General features: G+C 38.6%; 1 protein-coding gene across 6 annotated transcripts in view; it reads left to right on the top strand.

Moving 5' to 3' along the window:
• Nucleotides 1-22,728, top strand: part of GLIS3 (GLIS family zinc finger 3) — a 454,579-nt gene that overhangs the window by 3,668 nt on the left and 428,183 nt on the right. For 2 of the 6 annotated variants that reach the window (XM_045191019.2, XM_045191014.2), the window contains one exon: nt 9,739-10,198. The exons of 3 other annotated variants lie outside the window; for them this stretch is intronic. In XM_045191019.2, coding sequence (XP_045046954.2) covers nt 9,838-10,198 — 361 coding nt within the window. In that variant the 5' untranslated portion in view covers nt 9,739-9,837. Of the gene's footprint in view, nt 1-9,738; nt 10,199-22,728 lie in introns of those variants that run through there. One more of the 6 variants, XM_045191041.2, reaches the window with a different exon arrangement.

Genomic DNA, 22,728 nt, shown 5'->3' with positions numbered 1-22,728 from the left:
ATTGTAGTTACTGATCTCTGGAGTTGGGGTGTTAATTTGTAATTCTTTCATAATACAGAAGAAGTACTTCTTGAGGGAGATCTTCAGAAACTGGCATCCCATGCACATTCTCTTTCCTGGAGAAGTCATTTTCTGTAATTATTTTCTGTAGACAATATTTTAAAGAACGTGGAAATACAGGACTCGACCCTTTAACTGTTCACTAAGTTTGGTTGACTGATAGACTCAATCAGGACTGAAAATAAAATTAAAAAACAAATATATAATAAAAGGCACATTGGAAATCTGCAACAAAAACACGCTGCCTTATTCTTCCAGGAGATTGAGACATATAACAAAATCTTTAAAATGACACTAACATGAAATTTGATTAACAGTTGCCCAAATTCCAATTTTTCCATTTATTGTACTTCAGACAGAATTGACACAAATCTTAATTTTTTAATTGAAATAAAACTTTGACACAGAAAAGTACATATACCTTAAGCTTGATGAATTTTCACAAGCTGAACACAACTAGATAATTAGCATCCAGATCAAGAAATAGGACATTGTTAATACCCAGAAATGTTTTTATTATTTCCTTTCAGTCACTATGTTCCTTCCAGAGTAACTGCTGCCTTGACTTCAAGCATATGTTAATTTAACCTGTTTTTTTAAAAATCCTCATCCCAGGATATGTTTATTGATTTTAGAGAGGGGTTGGGGAGAGAGGGGAAGGGGGGAGGAGAGAGAGAGAGAAAGAGAAGAACATTTATGTGAGAGAGAAACATCAACTGAACCTGCAAACTGGGTATATCCCCTGATCAGGAATTGAACCCACAACTTTTTGGTGTATGGGATGATGCTCCAACCAACTGAGCCACCAGGTTAGGGCATAGTTTTACCTGTTTTTAAAGTACTTTATGTAAATGGAATAATTCAACATGTATTCTTTGGCCTGGCTTCTTTCTCTGACGTAACCTTTTAGTAAGTCAGATAATTTGGACACTAATGAAACAGAAGCCCTATTTTCTCTCCTTAATGACTATCTGATTAGGGAGACTGAACAGACAGGAGGAAACTTACAGTGTGAAGAAGCAAGCTGGAGGTGAGTGGGGAATGCTGAGGAGAGACTTTCACCACAATGATCCAAAATGCTTTTGGCAGTCCCTCTGTAAGGACCGACAACCCCACAGCAGAGGGAGTGCCTGGTCCTCACACTGAAATGGCTATTTGTTTTGTGGCTTTTAGCTAGGATTTTCCATTGTTCATGTGTATGCCAAGATAAAGGCAGGAGCAATGTGCCTACTCAGAAGAGTGGAGTAGAGTTTTTATGCAGCTCTTTCCTAATAGAGAAAGAAATAGATTTGGAGGAATAGACTAGGAAATACGCAACTGTAATTAAAGTGGTTCCACAAGACACAGAGTATAGGATCCATGATTGTGCCGTCACACCTTACTTACACTGTGTTTATTCATGTAATAAATGATAAATACAGGATACAAATGTGTAAATATATAATTACACATTGTATCTATAGCATCTTTTTCAGTATAATGAGAAAAACTGTATAAAAATATAAATATGTGAACATATAAAGGTGGCATGGGAAGTCTATATGTACACTACATGTGGTGTGAAAAAGATAAATAGGTATAATCTGAAACAATCTATGTATGTATAATAGCTGGGGAATGTGCAGAGATAAATTATATATAGCACCAAAGCTTAATGAAATTACAGTTTAGACAGGAAGATAAACACAGGCAAATAACTAAAAAGCAATGTAGAAATTTATCAATGTCGAAAGAGAGGTATGTAGAGTAAAATGGTAACATTTCTCGGGTCCTTCTATGTACCAGGTACGGTGCTAAGCAAGTAACATGCATTATCTCATTTAATATTCTGTAATGCTGTGGACTAGGTTGGGTAGTGTGAGTCTCACCATTTTACAGATCAGAGACATAGAGATTAAGAGAGGATCAGGGAGGGCCTGAGTATTTGGGGTAGGCATGGAGAGTAAGTAGGATCTGGATTTGGTGAAAGAGAGGGCAAAAGAAGGGAGGAGGGGAAAGACCACCCAGGTGGACTCTAAGGCCATTTGTAGGATGAACAGAAATAAGGATCCAACCATGTTCCACTTTGGGAACAAAATCAGGGAATTTGTAAAACTGGACCCATGAAAGCTCTAAGTAGTTGAGAGCAGACTTGAGATGAAGAAAGCTGGTGGGGCCATTCTTGTCTGATGTGACCTCTTCAAGGCCACAGACAGGAACAACTGCACGTTCCTTCAGGTGCAGTAAGTCTTGCCAAACTGCAGATGGGCAGATAGGGTTCCAGAATCAGGTCAGACCCCGTCTCAGGCTCCTTGATAAAGAGATCAGACTTTCTGAGTATCAGTTATTCCTGAAATTCTGAGCCAGATCTGTGAAGTTTCATTTCTAGGCCTGTGGAATAGTGTACAGAAAAAACTAACCAGATGCCAGGGCTACGTATGAATTTTTGTTATTCTTGTGTGTGAAGAAATGGATTAATGTTTTCCCAACCTTTTCAGCATGACCAATAGATTCCATTTCTGTCTGTAACTTGACTGAGTCATTCATGTAGGGGTTTTTTTAATAAATATGTTGTCATGTTGGTTAAGGGCCTAGTCATTGTTGTGGACATTCATACTTCTTCAGTGATGTCACTGAACATTATTTAACTTGTATAAAACTTCTGTCTACCAACAGCTAAAAATAGTTACATTGGTCACTTTTAAGCAATAACCAATTACACTGAAGGAAAGACTTTGCTCAGTTACACATATGATAAGGACACTTCATTATAATTGAATATTTGGTTTAATGAGTGATAAATTCAATTTATTTTTAGAATCTTCCATAGGTAACTATTTATTACCCTTTTGAGAGGATTGTAATTTTTAGCTTTGCAAATAGCTATCCACATGGGCTGAGTAGTTATTTATATACACTAAATGACAAAGAATGTGCTTTTCATTTGCCATATTTTATCACCTGTGTATCTCCTTGTGTGAGGATGGATTTTTTTTTAAAGAAAAACCTCCAGCCAGTTACTTTTCTTTTATTTCTGAAGAAGCCTTGTGTCTCAGACCATGGCCATGTGGTGTTCACTCCTTTCAGTTCAGGTAATTAATTCAGCAGTGACATCATAGGGTATGTGTTCATTTTTCCATTTCAAATTCCTCTTCATAGTATCTGATGGTTAACTCATATTAAGAACACATTTTGAAAAACTCGGTTCTCAAATGCAGGTGTGTTAATTTAAACTTTTCCCCCTTTAGCATTGTAAGAGTGAAGTTTTATTTCAGGGAAGAGTCATCTACCTTCTGCAAAGGGGAAGATCTAAAATTGTCAGTCATTTTGATCCTGATTCTGTTAATCAATTGATTAAGTGATGTTTATAGAGCACAATTGATCAATTGATATATACTATGTAAAAGGCAAAGTGAAAGATAGCAGTGGTAGGAGTATAGCTTTGGTTTATTCTTTATTTTTCAGAAAGCTAAAAGTGTCGAACATTGAGATCTTTTCTTCATTATAGTTATTTATTTATACATTTTTACTTGGGCTGTTCAACTTTTGTCTATATCTGTACCTCTTCTTTTTTTAAATTTTTAATTCTTACCCAAAGATATGCTTATTGAATTTAGAGAGAGAGGAAGGGAGAGAGAAGCATCGGTTGCCTCCCATATGCAGCCCAACTGGGGATGGAACTGGCAACCTAGTTATGTGTCCTGATTAGGTCTTAAACTGGAACATTTTGGTACATGGGAGGATGCTCCAACCAACTAAGCCACCCAGCCAGGGCATCTGCAGCTGTTCTTGATAGACACCTGGGTGGGCAGGTAGTCCAAGTGCATGTATAACTGGCTTTTATGCTTTTTTGACCATAATGTGCAATATGCATATAGAAATAAACAATACTTAATACATTGATGCACATTGATAGCTTATATTTTATTCCAGTTCGTTCTATTTAATTAAAAAATTCTTTCACTATTGAATAATTCATTTCAGGGCCCACCAGTAGATTGAAGCTATTTTGAAAAACACTGCTTTAGAGAGAATACTTTGTTAAAACATGTCAAAGAACTACGCTCCCTGTTCAACTTGGGCCAGTGCATGGGCAAAGGCATGGTTCTTCCTGAACTTATCCATGTTTGTCTTAAAAATATCTTTGGTTCCAAGTAATTTTTATTACGAGTGATTTCTTAAAGGTGACCAAGGAAATCCCCCTCTCCCCTGTTATTTTTGATAGGGCCACCGTTTTCTAGAACTTGCTGTGCTTATTGATGAGTTAATGACTGAGGCAAAGTAACTGAAATACTTGTAGGTAATTACTACCAAAAGTAGTGGCATCGAGTAAGCTTGGGGGATATGAGAGTTGTACAGATGCACCGAAGCGTGGAAAGTGGAGCCCAGGAGAGGTTACAGCGATATTTTCCTGAAGGTTCTGAATTTCTTGTAGAATTCCCAAATTACTAGCATTGTGTGTGAGGTTCTCAATGCTGCTTCTGATTTTTAAGTTGGGATGGACTAGCTAGAGAATAAATTTCTGCATTGGCTTTGGTTATTCCTATTTCCCCATTCTCTTCCCCTCCTCCTCTCCCTTTCTTTTTGTCTCTCCTTCCCCTCCTGCCCTTCCTTTCATCTGTGTTCTGTCCATATTTACTACCCGTATTTTGAATGTCATAGCCACTAATTTAAATTTAAAGGCAATGCCAGATATTTTACTCTATAAAGTTAGGGAATATGTTTTCATTTTTGAGAAAATTTTATGAAATGTAAGATTTTTTAAAAAGTTAAAATGTATCTCTCTTTAGATAGCTAAGGGTTGGAATTCATAGACAAAACAAAGTCAGGGGTTCTGTTAGATGGGATCCATACTGTTCATGATATTATCTTTTCAAGTGGGCTTTGGAAAAATGGTCTTGAACTCTGAAGGGAACACTATAATTTGTCTTCGTATTTTTAATTGGTATGAACCAGAGCTAAGCCTGCTTTAGAAAAAGTACTTTCTGTTTTTGATTTCATCATATTAGTGATGATGTTGCTTGAGTATTATCTGTACATTTTAGTTTTCAAAGTAAATATGTTGATAGACTTGAATTAGCAACATGACACCTGGGGACTGTTCAGGTGTCTGTATGGTCTGTATGTACTAGTTATCAGGTGTAAACTCCCTGAGTTTTTGTTCCACATCCCAGTAATATGAAATTATCCCAGCCCTATTTCTGTGTAATTTCTGTTCTAAAGTCTGTGAACCTGTCAGTTTCACTGAATTAAGTTATGAAACCACAGAAGTGATCAACTATACTTTGTTGTGGAGTACTTTATCATAATATAGAGCCTCCCATTCAACTTACAGAAGAGATATTGTACATATGCAATGCATTTCCTCTACAATATCCAGCTTCACAGGCTCATGTTTGCACTTTCCTCTTGTTAAAATTGCAGACAAGAATAATTTTGATTTATTGGTGACATCTAATATAGCTGTGTTTATATTGTTGCCAATAAAATGACTTACACGATTGGTTTTTGTTTATACAATCTTTTCTGAGGAGTCAGTCACCTGTGTTAGGACAAGGTACATTCTGCTTATTAAAATGAACTTCTGGGATCTAAGAACATTCAGCTCTATCTCTCCTTGGTCAATTGCAAAGTGTGCTTCACACGGCAGCCGTGCATGAGAGTAACTTATATTATTATCTATCAATAGGCTTTTCATTTCTATATTCTTCTGGCTACAGAAACTATAACTAGAGAAGCCCATGGGAATAGCGTGGTCCTATTAATGATCAAGGCAGTGATGTTGAAAGGGCAGTGTTAATGAAATTATACAATCATTAACCCGAAGGGAAAAAATAAAAAGGATCAATAAAAACTCTACTTTAGATGGCTTAGATGTATATATATATATAAAGAGAGAGAGAGACAGAGCCAGCTCGGGAGCAGTTTGGTTGCTGACCAGTATTTTGTGCTTCATTACCAGGTTTTCTATGCAGGGTAAGAAATGCTTGTGGCATAAGGAATGGAAAATGTAACAAAGGCTAAATGTAGCCTAAGGAAATGAAATGATGTATGAAAATTAATAATTAACTGGCTCATCAGATGAATTATGACTCTAGATGAGTTTATTAATGATATTTACTAAGAAAGGGCTTTTGGCTATAAATAGGCGTTATAGAGCTCGTGTTTTTGGAATTTTCTTGAATGGATGAGTTAACATTGCTCCTCTATTGTTTTATCTTTTAATCCATGAGAAACAGTGCCTAGAGCCTTGGTTAGAAGAGAGTCATGATTTTTGCATTTTGATTAAAGTTACAGGTTTCCCAGAAAAGTAGTGAAATTATTCAATGGTTTTGTGCCTTAGTTTCCTTAGGAGTTAAGTAACTTTTTTCTCTGGCTTGACCTACAGGAGTGTTCGTAAGAGTTTGAAAGTGATCAAAAGGAAAGATTTATTAACTCATGTTGACTCCTGTAGCAGAATGAATATTTTTATTGTTTGGACCAATGGAGTATTAAAAATTTAAACATATCAATATGTCAGATCCTTAGTACCCTAAATTTGTACTTTTGGATGTTCCTTGCTGTTTTTCTTTTTCTTCTTTTTTTCTGTTGATACCTTGGGGTTGAGGAATTGGATGGAGGACCAGGGAGAAAGTAGTGCTGGAGAACTTCCTTAAGTTTTTAAATAGAAAGATGTTCTTCCAATGTTCTACTAGTTAGGCTTTGATACCGATTAGTTGTGATTTTACTTTTTGGCAAAGGGCAAGAAAATTTAACCCTAATATCCATCTGTTTAAGGTAAGTGTTATCTTCCAGCACTTCACTGGCATGAGAGTCTTGTCGCTTTGACGGAGTGGGTAGATACTATTTTTGCTTCCATTTCTACCCAATTTCCTTGATTTAAGTGCTATAGGTATAAAATCTACATCTTTACCCTTAATTAAAATAATTGGGTATTTTTGATAATCTTCCTTAATGTTAATTATCTGGGAGAGCAGAATTTCCAGAGACTGTAATGATTATCACAGACTTCCCCATTTTATGGATGAAAACTGTAAGTCCAGGGAAGCTATAAATAATTTGCCAGTGGCAGAACTCAGGTGTCATGATTTCTAGTTGAGTGTTCTTCTCACTCTGACTCAGTGAGGATGTATCTTTCTTAAAAGTGAGCAGTTTATTCCTTTTTTGTTTACAAGTGGACTTTGAATGTACATTATATTATAACATGAATAGACAAAATTGATTTTTAAATTCTGGTATCTAATGCTTGACATGTTGGTGTGATTAATGTACAAACATTAAGAATATTTTCACATACAATTATATTTTGTCTTGAGGCTGCTTTTTTTCAGCTCACATACCATCGACCTATTGGTTTTTCTGTGTGGTATTAATCACTTTACTTTCTGGCTGTTACTTTTTTAGTAATAAAATTTAAGTATAGTTTTGTTGTTCTTACTTTCAACCTAAGGGTATTTAAAATAGGAGTATAGTTTATTAAAAAATATCTAATCTGATAGGCAGGAATGAGTATCTGATAATTAAGTTCTTAGTGTTTTAATCATTTTTCCTTTTCACAAACTTAACCTTATTAATGATCTAGTGTAATGCTAAGTAGCTACCTGTGTGGTTTTGTCCAGATTTTTGATGATAATTCCTGCTTTGTGTATGATCTTGCTGCCAAAAATGACTCCCTTCTTTTTAAAAATTTGGAAATGGGCATAGTCTGCAAATCTGCAGACATTTGTCACTGGACCATGGTCGTAGTGAGTCATATTTCCAGTCATGTTGGGTAATTCCTCATTTTTAACCAATTGCCAATACTATGTATTTATCTTGCCTTTTTTTTTTTTTTTTTGGTTGGTACTGAATAAGTGCTTTCTTTTGCAGGATTCAGTGTTCAGAAAACACTACTTTATCAGTGAGTGGAGAATAGATGGCTAATATAATCTGGCAAAGAATAGAGACATTATATGATTCTTGCCCACAATTAACCAATAAATCAATAGACCAGCTGGCAATAACAGTTAAATTCTTCTAAAAGGACATGAGAAAAGGCATTGGAATTTTTCAAATGTAAAAAAAAAATCTTAAAACTGGTCTTATACCAGGGTTCATTTCTTATTCTGCAAACAAACTTAAATGATACAGGTTTGGATAAACCTGGGTTTATTTGTCCGTTCTCTGGAACTGTAGTGAAGAGAAGGGCAGGAAAAAGGCCTAGCAGTGCTTCTGAGGACTAGATGGTCTGGCAGTATTAACTGTGACAGACGGATAGAATTCTTAATAAAACAGAGAATTGGCAGAGATGAAGAAAACATTCCAAATTTTATCTTGTTAGTAATTTTTGAAGTTCTTCAACATATGGGCACACATAGTCAACTTTGCAGAGGTCACAGTGAGCACTTGACTTGAAAATTAAATAGTTTTGAGTTTTTAAAATTATTGAAGAAGAAACTTTTTGCAAAAATTTGCCCTTCTTGGTATCTTGTCCTTGATGGTTGATGTGGCTCTTCATTTGGGAGTTGAACTGGATATATTTGTCTAAGACATGAACTGGGTCATACAGAAAAAGCAGAAATCATCCAGTTGAGGATATCCGATTGCTACTGCTTAATATAGTCAGTCTGTATTTCCCGTGCTTGTTCAACTTCGGCTTCTTTCCATGGCTGTCGTGTCTGTATAAAAGAAAACAGGTTGTGACCCTGTTTGCATTCATTAGGAGAGGGGGCGCTTAGTCCCCTCATTGACTGCACAGACATTTTTGGGAGCTGTGGGTCAAGGGGGAAGGATTTTTTCCCTAAAGGTTTGAACCAGGGAGCACTAACGTTATTGCACACAGATAGATGATGGCATCCTGTGGTCACGTCAGTGCTTTGGTTCCCCTCTGCTACTCTAGACAGGGGTGGTGGCATTGCGGATGGACGCTTTGTGGAACGGGTTGATTTACCATGTTTGGTTCATGATGAACATACCTTTAAACGGGCTGTTCTTTCCTTATACTTTCTACAAAGCATATTTTATAGCCTTTTCCTTTTCTAGTACCTTAATGGAAGGTGAGAGTATTGTGATGTTGATGTTATTTTCATCCCCCTAACTCAAGATCAGTATGGAACCAAGACCCTAATGCTGCTCTGAATATTTGGTCTGTGGCTGTGTGAAACCTTTGTGAGAGTCCCAGGCCCATATTTTTTATCTTATGTGAATATACGGACTATGAAAAATTTGCTTTTAGAGTGAAAATCAGAGATGGTTCAATGTCCCCATAACCCCATTTAGAGGCCAATTTGCCATTAGTTTGTTTACTGGAACCTTTGAAGCCTTGGGCTCACAGCTCATGAAGGTGATGCCTTTTGGTTTTCCAAGACTCACTGTAGCAGAAGTGAACTAGTACAGACAGATCCTCTTGGGAACAAAATAAGTTTCATTTTGCAAGCTGGCACCAGTGGGTTGGTTGTAGTTGCCAAGAGCACTATATTGAGAAGGGCTCGACGGCCAACAGAACAATGTGGTGATCCATAGCCCGTGTCTACCCTGAATGCAGGAGGGGAGAGTGCCTGCCAGTGAACCGTGTTTTTGATGACCCTGCCCTATATAAAAGGCCCTTATGCTGAGAGTGCTGCTTTTCTTCCTGAGGTAAATGCTGCACAAGTTGAAAACTCATGGTAGCTTATTTTCCATTTTACTTTTAAAAATGCCTGCATTTATTTTTTTAAACAGGCTAAAAACCCACACCATGGATAACTTATTGGACTTTGCCTGAAAGGAGTCATTAGTGCCACTGGATATTTGACCATCTTGGCCACAGGGTTTTTCAGAATGAATGGAAGGTCATGCAGCATGAATCTCCACCGGATATCAGGAACCCCACAGGGGCCTGGGATGGTCAGTGGCCAACACATTCCTCCCATCCGAGCCCACTCGGGGACTCCTGGGCCCTCGTCCTGTGGTACCACACCAAATCTCCATCTCAAGATACCTTCGGGAGGAGGGATGGTTCCTCAGAACAACATGGCTGAGAGCCCCATCCATCTGCCCGCCTTGAGTCCCAGGAGACAAGTGCTCACCAATGGGAAGTCACGATTCCAGGTCACTCAGGCCGGAGGCTTGTCAGGGCCACACACTTTAAAGCCAAAGCAGCAGGAGTTTGGAAGTCCTTTTCCTCCAAATCCTGGGAAAGGTAGGATTGTGTTTCTGGGATATTTTAAAAGTGGAAAGTACTTTTTTCTCCCCCTCTAGGCCCTTCTCCCAGAAAATCCTGTGGAAAAATAACACAATTCAATGTCAAGCTCAAAGTTGAAGGTCTCATAATGATATGTGGCTTGTTTGGGAAGAGGGAGGATGTGTAAATGTGTGTGAGGACCAGGAGGCCACAGTAGTAAATGTGACATCTCGTGGAACTGTGAAACAGAGTGGAAGGTAAGATAGAAAGATCAGAAATGGGGAGGCAGGGTGGAGATAGTGATGGAAGGGCAAGGGCAAGGGCAAGGTTTAGCAAGACCCTACCCTCTGGATACACACATTTCTGTCCTGGCTCAGCAAGGACTAGATTCTGCAGGCCATGGAGGAGAGACAGGGCTGGTTAGAACTACCATGGCGCTAGTTGGGTGCTGGAAGAAAGGTAGTGTTTGGAAGGAAAGTGAGAAAAAAGGGAGAAATTTTTAAAAATGAGGAATTAATACATAGAGATGACGAAAAATTATTCAAGAGCAGAACCTTTAATTTTTCTAATAGAGCTGGTAACTGGAGAGGAGGCAACTAGAAGAGTATAATGAAAAGGTGTATTTTTGTGTTTGTGGAGATCTAGAATGCCTGGTTAATTTGAAATTCAGAGAGAATGTGCTTTTACTTCAGTAGTGTTTCAATTACCATATACTTTATGTACTTAATTTGTTTTTTGATTTTTAAATTTTTTTGAATTTTTATAAGACTTTATTTGAGCCAAAACTGATGACAATTGCTGAGAAGCAAGATCTCATATGCTCCCAAATTACTGTATATTTTAAATTAAAGAATAATTGTTGGAGACTAGCAAATTAATTGAATGACATACTGTCTGTAGAAACTTAATGTTGACTTAATGAGGTTATATTGCATATGATATGTGTGTTTGGGCTAGAAAAAGAAAGAGTATGTATCCCATGTAAAAATATAGCTTTGTTATATAAAATAGCACAACTATATATTCCTTTAGGTATTTTTAGAGTTTAGTTTTAAATGTTTATATTAAGTGTTATACCACCAAATAAAATTACTAGCAGCCTGTGAATAGCCATTCACTGAGTTAACTCATAATTCACTCAGTTATGGTGAATAATGATTTATATCAGGCAAGTAACCAAAAAGTTGTTTGTTTTAGTGTCTGTGTATATTTCTGTGTATGGAGAAGTTGGTATAAATTGGTAGATTAAAAAAAAAACTAAGTATATGTGTAGCTTTTTTCTTTTCTATTTTATCTATTTACTTTGGTCTAGGTTTGGTTGCTTTACTTCTTAGAGCTACTGATGCTAAGCGTAAGTACAGGAAAAACTTTCCCTGGTGACTGCATCCAAAATAGCTCTGTCATTGTCAGGTTGCTATGTTCATGGCAAGGCAAGCTGAGTTCCTTAATGTCAAGCTCATGTGTTTGGATTTTCAGGGTCTGAGGCCCAGCAAAATCTTACAGCTCATGCTTGACTAGTGAACTGTAGCTTACTTTTATATGTACTTATGTTTGAAATCCTGACTGGCAATAATAATGGTGATAATATTAATAACTTGCATTTATTATATCGTAACTCAGCATGTGTCAGGCACTGTGTTAAGTGCTTTCTAGTACGTAGTCTCAGTTATTCCTCATAACAGCCTTGAGTTGCCTTGAGTTTTATGTTGTTGCTGATCAGCTAACAGGGAACTAAGGTCTAGAAAGAATAAGTAACCTCAGCATTGTAAGGGGTTTGGGAATATTACTTTGATGGTGACCAGAGTGGTTATAATTATAATAATGGTTTAAAAAATATTTCAGCTTTTTGATTCTTCTCTTTTCAGTGTTCTGGTTCCTTGCTCAGCTTCCAAGCTTACAGTGCTTGTACTGGCTCTGCATGGTTGGGGCATTCGCAGGCATGGGTAAAGGGTCAAGGACAACCGTATTATGATCCCCCTAGCCTTGCAGGTTGGATCTCACCAGTGGTCTGGGTGGTGCCAGGGGCGTCTGAGTGCCCCTTTCCGATCTCGGTTAACAGTTCCTAAACAAAGCCAGTGGCTGGCTGAGAATGGTGATCTGGGACTGTTTGAACTTCATCCAATCACTTACTTAACAAATAATTATTGAGCATATATCATGGATCAGCCACTGTTTGGGGGATACAATAGCCAGTAAAACCTAATCGTGGCCCTCAAGGAGTTGAATTCAGACAAATGAATGGACAGTTAAAATAAAGCACATTAGGGCTCTGACAGGGATACACTCAGGGTTATACGGCAGCGTTGGGAGGGTTCCCAGCTGGTGCTTCATAAGCGGATCTGGGAGGAGAGTAAGGTATGTAGGCAGACACTTGAAGGATGAGAGCTGGCCTTGCAGTGTGTATGTCCTATGTCTGTAAGTAAGTGTGTGTGCGTGTGAGGGGGCTGTCTGGAGCTTATTCGGGGTAGAGAGAAAAGCATACTTACAACCTGGAGGGGAGAGGTCATGGTTCATTTCATGGACTTCCACCTAGTTCCACATGGGGGGTATAAAGACTCCGGTAGGAGGTGAGGCGGGAAAGGAATAAGCAGGAGTCAGATGATGAATGGTCATGAATGACACACTGAGGAGGTTTAGATATAACCTGAGGACACTGGCCAGTCAGGGAAGGGTTTTAACCTTGGGAGTGATGTGATAGCCTGAGGTTAACATTTCTCCCTGGCTTTGTTATTGTTCTTTTTCATGGATTATTAACAATGCCGTGACCCAGAGGGATGGGTGCAAAGAACCTATGACTCTGTGGCTGTATTAGTTAGGTTTCTCAAAAAAAGAGAATCAATAGGTGATATATCTTTATACCTGCAATAGAATGTGTGTTACCTATCTATTTGTCTCTCTCTCTCTATATCTACCTAGCTATCTAAAGAGACATTTATAACAAGATATACTTGCTGATGTGATTACGGAGGCAGACAGATCCCAAGATCTGCAGGTTGAGTCAGTCAGCCGGAGGCCCAGGAAAGCTGATGGTTTAGTTATAGTCCAACTCTGAAGGCCTGGGACTAGGAGACAGAATGGTGGTGTTCCTTCCTGAAGGCCAGCCGACTTGAGAACCAGGAAGAACTTATATTTTATTTTGAGTCCAAAGGCAGGAAAAAGCCAGTGTCCCAGTTCACAGGAAGTCATTCAGTAAAGAATTTTCTCTTTCTTAGTGTAGGATCAAACTTTCGTTCTGTTCAGTCCTTCAGCTGATTGGGTGAGGCCCGTCATGTTAGGAAAGGCAGTCTGCTTAATGTGGAGTAGGAGGTGAAGGTGGTGAAATCCAATGCGACTGCAAGGCTTGAGAAGTAGTAGGTGGCACAATTGGAACACACATATCATTAGTAATTGTGGTTAAGAATAAAATAAAAATATTTTTATTTTTAATCTGTGTATTATTTTTTCCCAAATAGCTAATAAGTTTTTAGCACATGAATAATACTCTTTTTAAGTTGTTGACACCTAATTACTTAATACATAGAAGTGTTAGGTGTTCCTTTTGGCCTAGGGGCACCAGGAAGAAAATCACTGAGACGTTAAGAATGTCATGAACTGAGAACATTTGTGGACCTCTGTCACAGAAGTTTCTTTCTTTCAGAGTGTAGGCTGGAGTAGGTGATGCTGCTAATGGCTGGAACCTCAGGGATGTCAGGTCCAAGGTCATGGAGCTCCTCTTAAGTGTTTCCCTCTTGGCTGTGCAATAGCTTCCTCACTGTGGCACCTGCTATGAAGTCTGTATTCTGAGAATGGTGAAGGAGGAAAGAAGAAGGACAAAAGGCAACAAAGACAAAAGCAACAACTACCCCCAAATAGACCCCTTTAATTGACTTTACCAGGAGGAGTCCCACCCAACTTAATTAGCCAACCATACATAACTTATCTTAAATAAAACTCATTCTTTGTTCCTGAATTTATCTTTTTTAAAAAAGTTAGATTTTGTCTTACATTCTTTTGTATTATCTTATATTGTATTTTACTTTTTTGTATTTGCTACCTTTATATTTCTCTCCTCTCAAGTAGGTTGAACTTACTCATTTGTAAATAAGTTGCAGACATTGTGATACTTCACCCCCAAATTCCTAAGCTGGTAACTTTCATGCTATATAACCCAAATCCGTTGATAATAACCAAAGAATTTAACTTTGCTACAGTAGTATTATTTACATATAGTTGTATCTTAAAATATAGTACATACTCCAAGTCATTTATATTATTTTATATATATATTTTTACTTATCATATTATCATTTAAAATATATACCATTATTTTCTTTCCCCATTTATAACCCAAATGTCCTTGGCAGCCACTTTTATTTTGGGGGGGGGGATCCAGGAGCTAATCAAAGACAGTGCATTACACGTGGTTGTCGTATCTCCTCAGCCTCTAATCCAGCACGGTCTTCTCTTCTGCCTTTTCTTTTGTGTTTCATGGCAAGTAAGTTGATATTTTTAAAGAGTTCAGGTCAGTTGCCTTGTCATACAATCTGCTTTGTTTGAATATTTCTTTTTTTAAAGTATATTTTATTGATTATGCTATTATAGTTGTCCCACATTTTTTCCCCTTTGCTCCCTTCCTCCTGGAGCCGTTCCTCCTTCCTTCCAGCAGTCTCCCCCCTTAGTTCAGGTCCATGGGTCATGCATATAAGTTCTTTGGCCTCTCCATTTCCTATGTTATTCCTAACTTCCCCTGTCTATTTTGTACCTACCAATTATGCTTCTTATTCCCTGCACCTTTTCCCTATTCTCCTCCTCCCACTCCCAGTTGATAATCCTCCAAATGATCTCGTTATCTATGATTCTGTTCCTGGTCTGCTTGTTTTGCTTAGTGTTTTTTTTTTTTTTTCTTTTTAGATTCAGTTGTTGATAGTTGTACATTTATTGCTTTTTAATGTTCATGGTTTTGATCTTTTTTTTCTTAAATAAGTCCCTTTAACATGTCCTGTAATAATGGCTTGGTGATGATGAACTCCTTTAGCTTTACCTTGTCTGGGAAGCACTTTATCTGTCCTCCCATTCTAAATGGTAGCTTTGCTGGATAGAGTAATCTAGGTTGTAGGTCCTTGCTTTTCATCACTTTGAATACTTCTCGCCAATCCCTTCTAGCCTGCAAAGTTTTCTTTGAGAAAGCAGCTGACAGTCTTATGGGAACTCCTTTGTGGGTAACTCTCTGCTTTTCTCTTTCTGCTTTTCAGATTCTCTCTTTATCTTTAACTTTTGGCATTTTAATTATGATGTGTGTTGGTGACATCTCCAAACATGCCAACATCCAAATCATAGGGATGCCAGAAGGAGAAGAGGAAGAACTAGAAATTGAAAACTTAACTTGAAAAAATAATGAAAGAAAACTTCCCTAATTTGGTGCAGGAAATAGACATATAAGTCCAGGAAGCACAGAGTCCCAAACAAGTTGGACCCAAAGAGGACCATACCAAGATACATCATAATTAAAATGTCAAAGGTGGTTTGAGTATTTCCTCATGACTGGGTTCAGGTTGGACTGTGTTGGCAGGGTTACTACATGGGTGTTTTGTGTACCACCCATCGCATTACACCAGGAAGCATTGAGTGCTCATTTGTCCTAGTATTTGTGATGTTGCTTTTGATCTCCTGGCTAAAGTGGTGTCACCAGATCTCTGCATTGTAAAGGGCATTTTACCTTTCAAAATTAATAAATAATCTTATGTGAATATCTTATTTTCCAGTAAGCTTTTATAGCATCCACTGATGATCCTTGTCTGGATCAGTTATTACACGGTTGATTTTCTGATTCTAACATTTCTTCTATGTTTGTTAGCTAGTGTTATTCTGGAAACAAGAGCTTCTCTCCCTTATCACTGTAGACTCATTCTTTTAAAAAATTTACTGTGATATAATTTATTACTGTCACCATTCTTTCTGATGCTCAAATTGTCCCAGATTTAGCCAGTGGGAGCCCCTTTAAGTCAGTCCCTGTGTTCTTTTCGATATGTTCCCATTAAACACTTCCTTGCTTTCACACATCAACAGGATATTCTAGGATCACTTGCATTTATCTCTCCAGACCTGGAATCAGCCGTTTTCCAAAAGGCTCAGGTGACTTTTAGAGGGAAATGATCTTTGAAAACTGGATGAAAGGATGTTCTCATTGACTTGGGTGTCATTGCCTCTGGGCCCCGTGCACGGACAGTGTTAGGACATATGTCAGAACAAGATAACGAGTTCTAGTTAAAACCCACCTACATTAGAGTTCTACATTAGAGTTCTTCCTCACGCTTCCTCAGTGGGATCCCGGGTTCTCAGCAGTGCCAGTGTATTTATTTGCTCTTCCCTACAATAGATAAGAGTTACTTTTTAGCTTTACATTTTTAAGATAGTAGAAATTAGTTTAAAAATGATTTCTTACTACAGATACAATTTTCATGTGCTGACATGAGAGTGTTTGTATTTATATAAGCCATAGACGTTCTCCAGTTGGCAACTCCCTGGCCTTGCTAGGGTTGGTGAGTATGGAATCCCAGTTACATTGTACCAATAATGGCATCTCCCCTACTTCCTCTTCAACAGTTATGAATTGTAATTAGACTGGCAGAAATGCATTTTTCAAAGCATCTGGGAAATCAGTTTTATGATCTCTACTTTAAGCACATTTGACATAGCTATTTCAATATTGAAGACAACCCCGCATTCACAGTGCTTGTAGGCCTATATAATTGGGGAGATTTTCATTGTAAAGGTTTTTTTATTTTGCTTCAGGGCCTCTGACATTTCTTGTTGGGCTCTGCTGTCCTTGGAGACAAAGGGAGTTAGTTATTCATTAGTGCTTGTGGGTTATTCATTATTGTTGGTCAGAAAAAGCTGAATAATATCAACAAAAGACACCACACTAATTGGGATTAAAAAATTCTGTTGTGTCTCTTAAGGCTGGCATGTGTTGTAAAGACCTGGTTTAAGAAAAATAATGTATTGTGTGAACCTGGGAGGTCTAAAAACTAATGTACTTTAAATAATGCATCAAAGTTTTATTTTTATTTTTTACTGTTTCTGGTTTGCTAATTCAATTGGTTATAACCTGGAGCTTAAGTTAGAGTTTGATTCTTTAGTGGGTCAGCTAACTTCAAAGCCCCCTCCTAACCCCCTACTGCCACAACATAAATTTTAAAATACTGCCACTGATTGAAAATGTTACTTTCCTGTACCATTTCTTTCTTCTGCTTATCCCTGGAAAAATGGGCGATGAAAAAAATCTGCTAACACCTGTGAGTGAACCATTTGAATGTTGTCATGTTAGAAGTGGGGCAAGAATAGCAATTGGGGTCCCACATTTTTTGAGAGATGCAGTTGACATATTAGCTGAAGAAAGTTAGGGCAAAATACTTGGTTACTTTTTTTCCCCCCCACTTCTGGTTTTTAATCATTTATATTTCCTTGCACTTCCAATGTGGCTTCCTGCAGATTTAGAGCAAATAAAGTTAATATTTTGTGAAAGGTTCCAAAAATAACCAAACCAGTCAGAGACCAAAGGCATTATTCCAGTTGAAATAGCCAGAGTTTTCATTTCGTCTCGCCAACAAGGCAGGTGAAACACAATGTTTACTTTTGTTTACTCTTTGGACTATACAGGGTACACTTTGTGTGATTTATTGATGCTGGGTGTAAATCAAATTGATGATGGATTTCCAAGTATTACTGAATGGCAGGCATGATTTGTTCCAGTTATAAAAGCAATTTGTCATTCTCATAACATACCATGTTTAAAAGAACATATTCCATTAACACCCCCTGCCTTCTATATACACCTCAAAAGCTGTAGGACGTGAACCTGAACTGTAGCATTTGTTAGTCATCTCTAGCATATTGTTGCTGTTAAATAGCAATAGCCTTGGACTTGTATGGTACTTCGCAGTTCATAAATTCGCATGTTGATCGTCTTGTGATTTAATCAAAGGTGGCATTCTGGGAGGAGGGCAAATGTAAATTGGCTCCATTTTAGGGATGAAGAGACTGAGTCTCAGTTTGCTGAGACCTCAACCTTATCTGCTGCCTAGGTTGACATTGTATAGGGCTCCACAATCTGAGAGCTCCTGCTACAGGAGTTCTGAGAAATCTTACCCTTTCTATCTGTTAGAGTTTATGGTTGCCATGATTCCTGAAAGAGTATACCTTTAAAAACTCAAAACCATTCAGTTGCCATTTTCATCCATGAGCAGAGGAAATGGGCCCTTGCTCCTGTTTTGGAAAATTGTACTTGACAGTATGCAACTTCTGGCCTTTCTGGGCTGGGAGGGCATTACCTACCCAGGCAGGATCAGGCAGTCTTAGTGCGATGTCAACCTGAGTGACATCAGTATATGCACAGGTACCTTTCGATGCCTCTGTCTATGAAATGTTTAAACCCAGAGAGGAAGAAATCATGCGTATGAATAGCTTTGCTACTTCTGACCTATAAAATTTTAAGGATAAATGGTTGGTGACTTGCATTTAATACCTATTTTCATGGCTGCCTTATTTGAATAATGAATGAAATAGAAGATCTGTAATTGGCTCTGACATAAGAAACAAGTTACAAATGAGACTTATGGTGTAGAACCTTGCTACCTAAGGAGAGTCTGAGGCCAAGAGCTTTAGCAGGGACTGGGGATCTTGGGTAGGGAGGAACTGAGCATCCGAGAACTTGTGAGCTATGGCTTTTTAGGTGGTCACCCACTTATGTGGCAGTTTCAGGTGCACGTGAGGTGGTGCAACAGGAAATTGTTAAATTAGATGGTAAGTGTGGAAGTGCATTTCATATTACAAACTTCCAGAGACGGGTAAAGTATTGTTCTCTGATTACAAATCCTTGTGGGTGGTATGGATCTCCATAAGCCACAGCAACTGCTGCTGAGTGAGATGGCCCTGCCCCTACCCTGCGTGTTCAGGTGACATGTCCTTTGAAATCACGGCCTGTAGCTTAGCCGTAACTCCCAAGTCTGCGAAGTATGAAAAGCTATTTGACGGGTGGATATAGAACCTAACTGCTCTCTGTTTTCACAGTTTGCCTCAAAAGCTAGAGAGAAAAAATTTAAGCCACAATAAAGAAACATTGAGGTGAAATAGCATATTTTAAGTTTATCTTCCATCCAAAGATTTTATTTTATTTCGATAGGGTGATCTTACAATTTATTCCAACCAGGGCACTTTTCAAGAGTGAAATGGGGCCCTATTGTAATTAGGCCTGGGATTATCCTGGGTGAACTGGAATGCAGGGGTCACCCTATATTTAGGGGAAAGTTTAATTGCATTTAGATTCAGAATTTTACCCAATTGCTTTAAGGTAAAGTAGTTCAATGTACATGACAGGAAGGATTCACCTCATAGTTAATAGCAAAATTATTTCTTTGGACCATTGAGTGATTATTCTTATGTTAAGTAGAATACATTAGTTTCTGGTTATCCTGGGATTGAAACTAAGCAGCTAGCAATTATTTAGCACTTTTTATTTTCTACTGCTCTTAGCTTTACATATCTCCGTCCTTCCTAGCCCTATGAAGTATCCCATTGAAAACAGGAGAAAAGAGAGGCTTAGGAAGATTAAGAAACTTGACCAAGAACCCGTGGGGATTTTAACCCATGTCTCCCTGACTTCACAGCCCTAAATACTTCATAGGATATTGTTTTGTTTTTGGCACGGGGTTTGCCTCAAAAGGCTAGGTTCCTGGCAATTGAGAATGATTTCCTTAAAAACCCAGTATGTCTACCAGAATTTCTCCTGTGTATGGTGGTGTAGCATCTGACATATATTTATTTTGTAAGAACAGTGAGCTGAAGTGGAAGAACCACTTCCAAATAAATTGTTGCAGGTGTTTGTGTTGATTGTGTTAAAAGTGCCCCTCCTTACTTGCTTAAGATAGTGGCTTTGGTGGCAATGAGGTAGAGAATGTGACAGAATAAAGGAGGATACAGATACGGCTAACTTTGAGCCCTTTCTCCCGGCCAGCTGCTGCAGTAAGCAGAGCCGCTGGGCCACCCAGCTATAGCACAACCCAGAAAGCCTTCCATGGTGGCTCTGGGGCTTGGCATTCTCTTTAATTCTTCTAACCACCCCATGTGTCATTAGATTTAGAAAACTAAGGCTTGGAGAGGTGAAGTAATTTAGTAGTGGTCACATGGCTAATATGTAGCAAAGCTGGGAATTAAATGAAGGTTCTGTGTGACCCCAGGGCCTTGTTTTAACCATTCTATTGTGTTCTCTTGGGATGAGATAGAAAGCCTTGCTCCTTGTAGCATAATGGGGAGGAAGCTGGAGACCAGAACTTTCTACTGAAAGTGTACTAATTCACCAAGTACCTTATTCAAGGTTCTTTTGGTTGAAGGTAACTGAACCCACTGTGCTAGCTTTTGTAAAGGGAGATTTATTGAAAAGAAGCGGGAGTATTTCATAGAACCCAAGGAAGGGATGTTCTATAAGAACAAGTTACTTCCCCACGCTGCTTCTCCCTAGGCAATGTGATTTTTATTTTACTTATTTTTAAATTATATTTTATTGACTATGCTATTACAGTTGTCTTGATTTTTACCTCATTGCTCCCCTCCACCCAGCACCCCCCACTCCCTCAGCAATCCCCACACTATTGTTCATGTCCATGGTTCATGTGTATGTGCTCTTTGGCTACTCCTTTTCCTATGCGGTACTTTACATCTCCATGGCTATTCTGTAACTACCTATTTGTACTTCTTAATCCCCTCACCTCCTCACCCATTCCCTCACATCTCCTTCCCTTCTGGCAACCATCAAAACAATCTCTGTGTCCATGATTCTGTTTCTATTCTTGTTTGCTTTGCTTATTTTTTGGATTCAATTGTTGATAGATTTGTACTTATTGCCATTTTATTGTTCACAGTTTTGATCTACTTGTTCTTAAATAAGTCCTTTTAACATTTCATGTAATAATGGTTTGGTGATGATGAACTCCTTTAGTTTTTTCTTGTCTGGGAAGCTCTTTATTTGTCCTTTGATTGTAAATGATACATTTGCTGGGTAGAACAATCTTGGCTGTAGGTCCCTGCTTTTCATGACTTTGAATGCTTCTTGCCAATCCCTTCTAGCCTGCAAAATTACTTTAGAGAAATCAGCTGACAGTCTTATTGGAACTCCCCTGAAGGTAACTAACTACTTTTCTCTTGATGCTTTAAAGATTCTCTCATTTTTTTTAACCTTTGGCATTTTAATTATGATGTGTCTTGGAGTGGGCCTCTTTGGGTTCCTCTTGATTGGGACTCTCCGTGTTTCCTGGACTTGCATGTCTCTTTCCTTCACCAAATTAGGGAAGTTTTCTTTCATTATTTTTTCAAATAGATTTCCAATTTCTTGCTCTTTCTCTTCTCCTTCTGGCATTCCTATGATGTGAATGTTGGACCTCTTGAAGTTGTCCCAGAGGCTGTTTATATTATCCTCATTTTGGGGGGATTCTTTTTTCTTCTTGTTCTGATTGGTTGTTTTTTCTTACTTATGTTCCAAATCATTGATTTGAATCTGGGCTTTATCCACTCTACTCTTGTTTCCCTGTAAATTGTTCTTTATTTTAATTAGTGTATCCTTCGTTTCTGACTGGATCTTTTTTTGTGATGCTGACATCCTCACTAAGTTCCTTGACTATCCTTATAAACATTATTTTGATCTCTGCATCTGATAGATTGCTTATCTCCATTGTGTTTAGCTCTTTTTCTGGAGTTTTGATCTGTTCTTTCATTTGTGCCATGTTTCTTTGTCTCATTTTGGTGGCCTTCCTGTGTTTGTTTCTATTTATTAGGTAGAGCTGCTTTGACTTTGTGTCTTGGTAGTGTGGCCTAATGTAGTAGGTATCCTGTAGAGTCCAGGGGCACAGCCTCCCCTATCACCCAAGCTGGATACTTGAGGTACACCCTTTGTGTGGGCTGAGCACACCCTCCTCCTGTAGTTGAGCCTTGGTTGCTGTTGGCAGATCAATGGGATTTACCCAGGCCAGTCAGCTGCAAGGATTGGCTGTTACTACTTACCACCAATCTCCACCCTCTGCGGAGGATCAGCTGTGCAGGGGGCAGGGTAGTTGTGCTTGATGTGGTCTGTAGCTGTCCACTGGGTGCACTAGCCCTGGGTGATGCAGGCCACCTGTGTTTTGCCCAGGGCCACCCTTCCTGAGCTCTAAAGCAATCTGAGATGGCTGCTACTTGTATTGGGCTTGGAGATTCCCAGGCAAAGCTAAGCTGTGAATCTAGGCTGGCTTCTGCTAGTGCCAGGCATGGGGCTTGCTGAGGCCAGCTATTGCTTGTTTGAGAGGATTTAGGAAGTTGTGGAGCATGAGCCAAGATCAGCCATTCATATGGAAATCAGCTTGGGTGGGCTCATAAGTTGGGTGGGGTGGAGTCTCTGGGGATCTTCAAGGCAGGTCCAATAGTGTTAGAAGGGTGGTTGGGGTCTCAGATATGGCACCAGCTTGCCGACTCAGTCTGGATGGATGTGGTTTCTTTAATTTTGTAGTGGTCAGACTTCCATCAACTCGATTTCTAATGGTCTG

This window comes from Desmodus rotundus, chromosome 1 (genome assembly GCF_022682495.2).
Source record: "Desmodus rotundus isolate HL8 chromosome 1, HLdesRot8A.1, whole genome shotgun sequence".
NCBI classification, from domain to species: Eukaryota; Metazoa; Chordata; class Mammalia; order Chiroptera; family Phyllostomidae; genus Desmodus; species Desmodus rotundus.
Note: the sequence above shows the minus strand (reverse complement) of the source record. Positions and strands in the feature narration are given on the sequence as shown.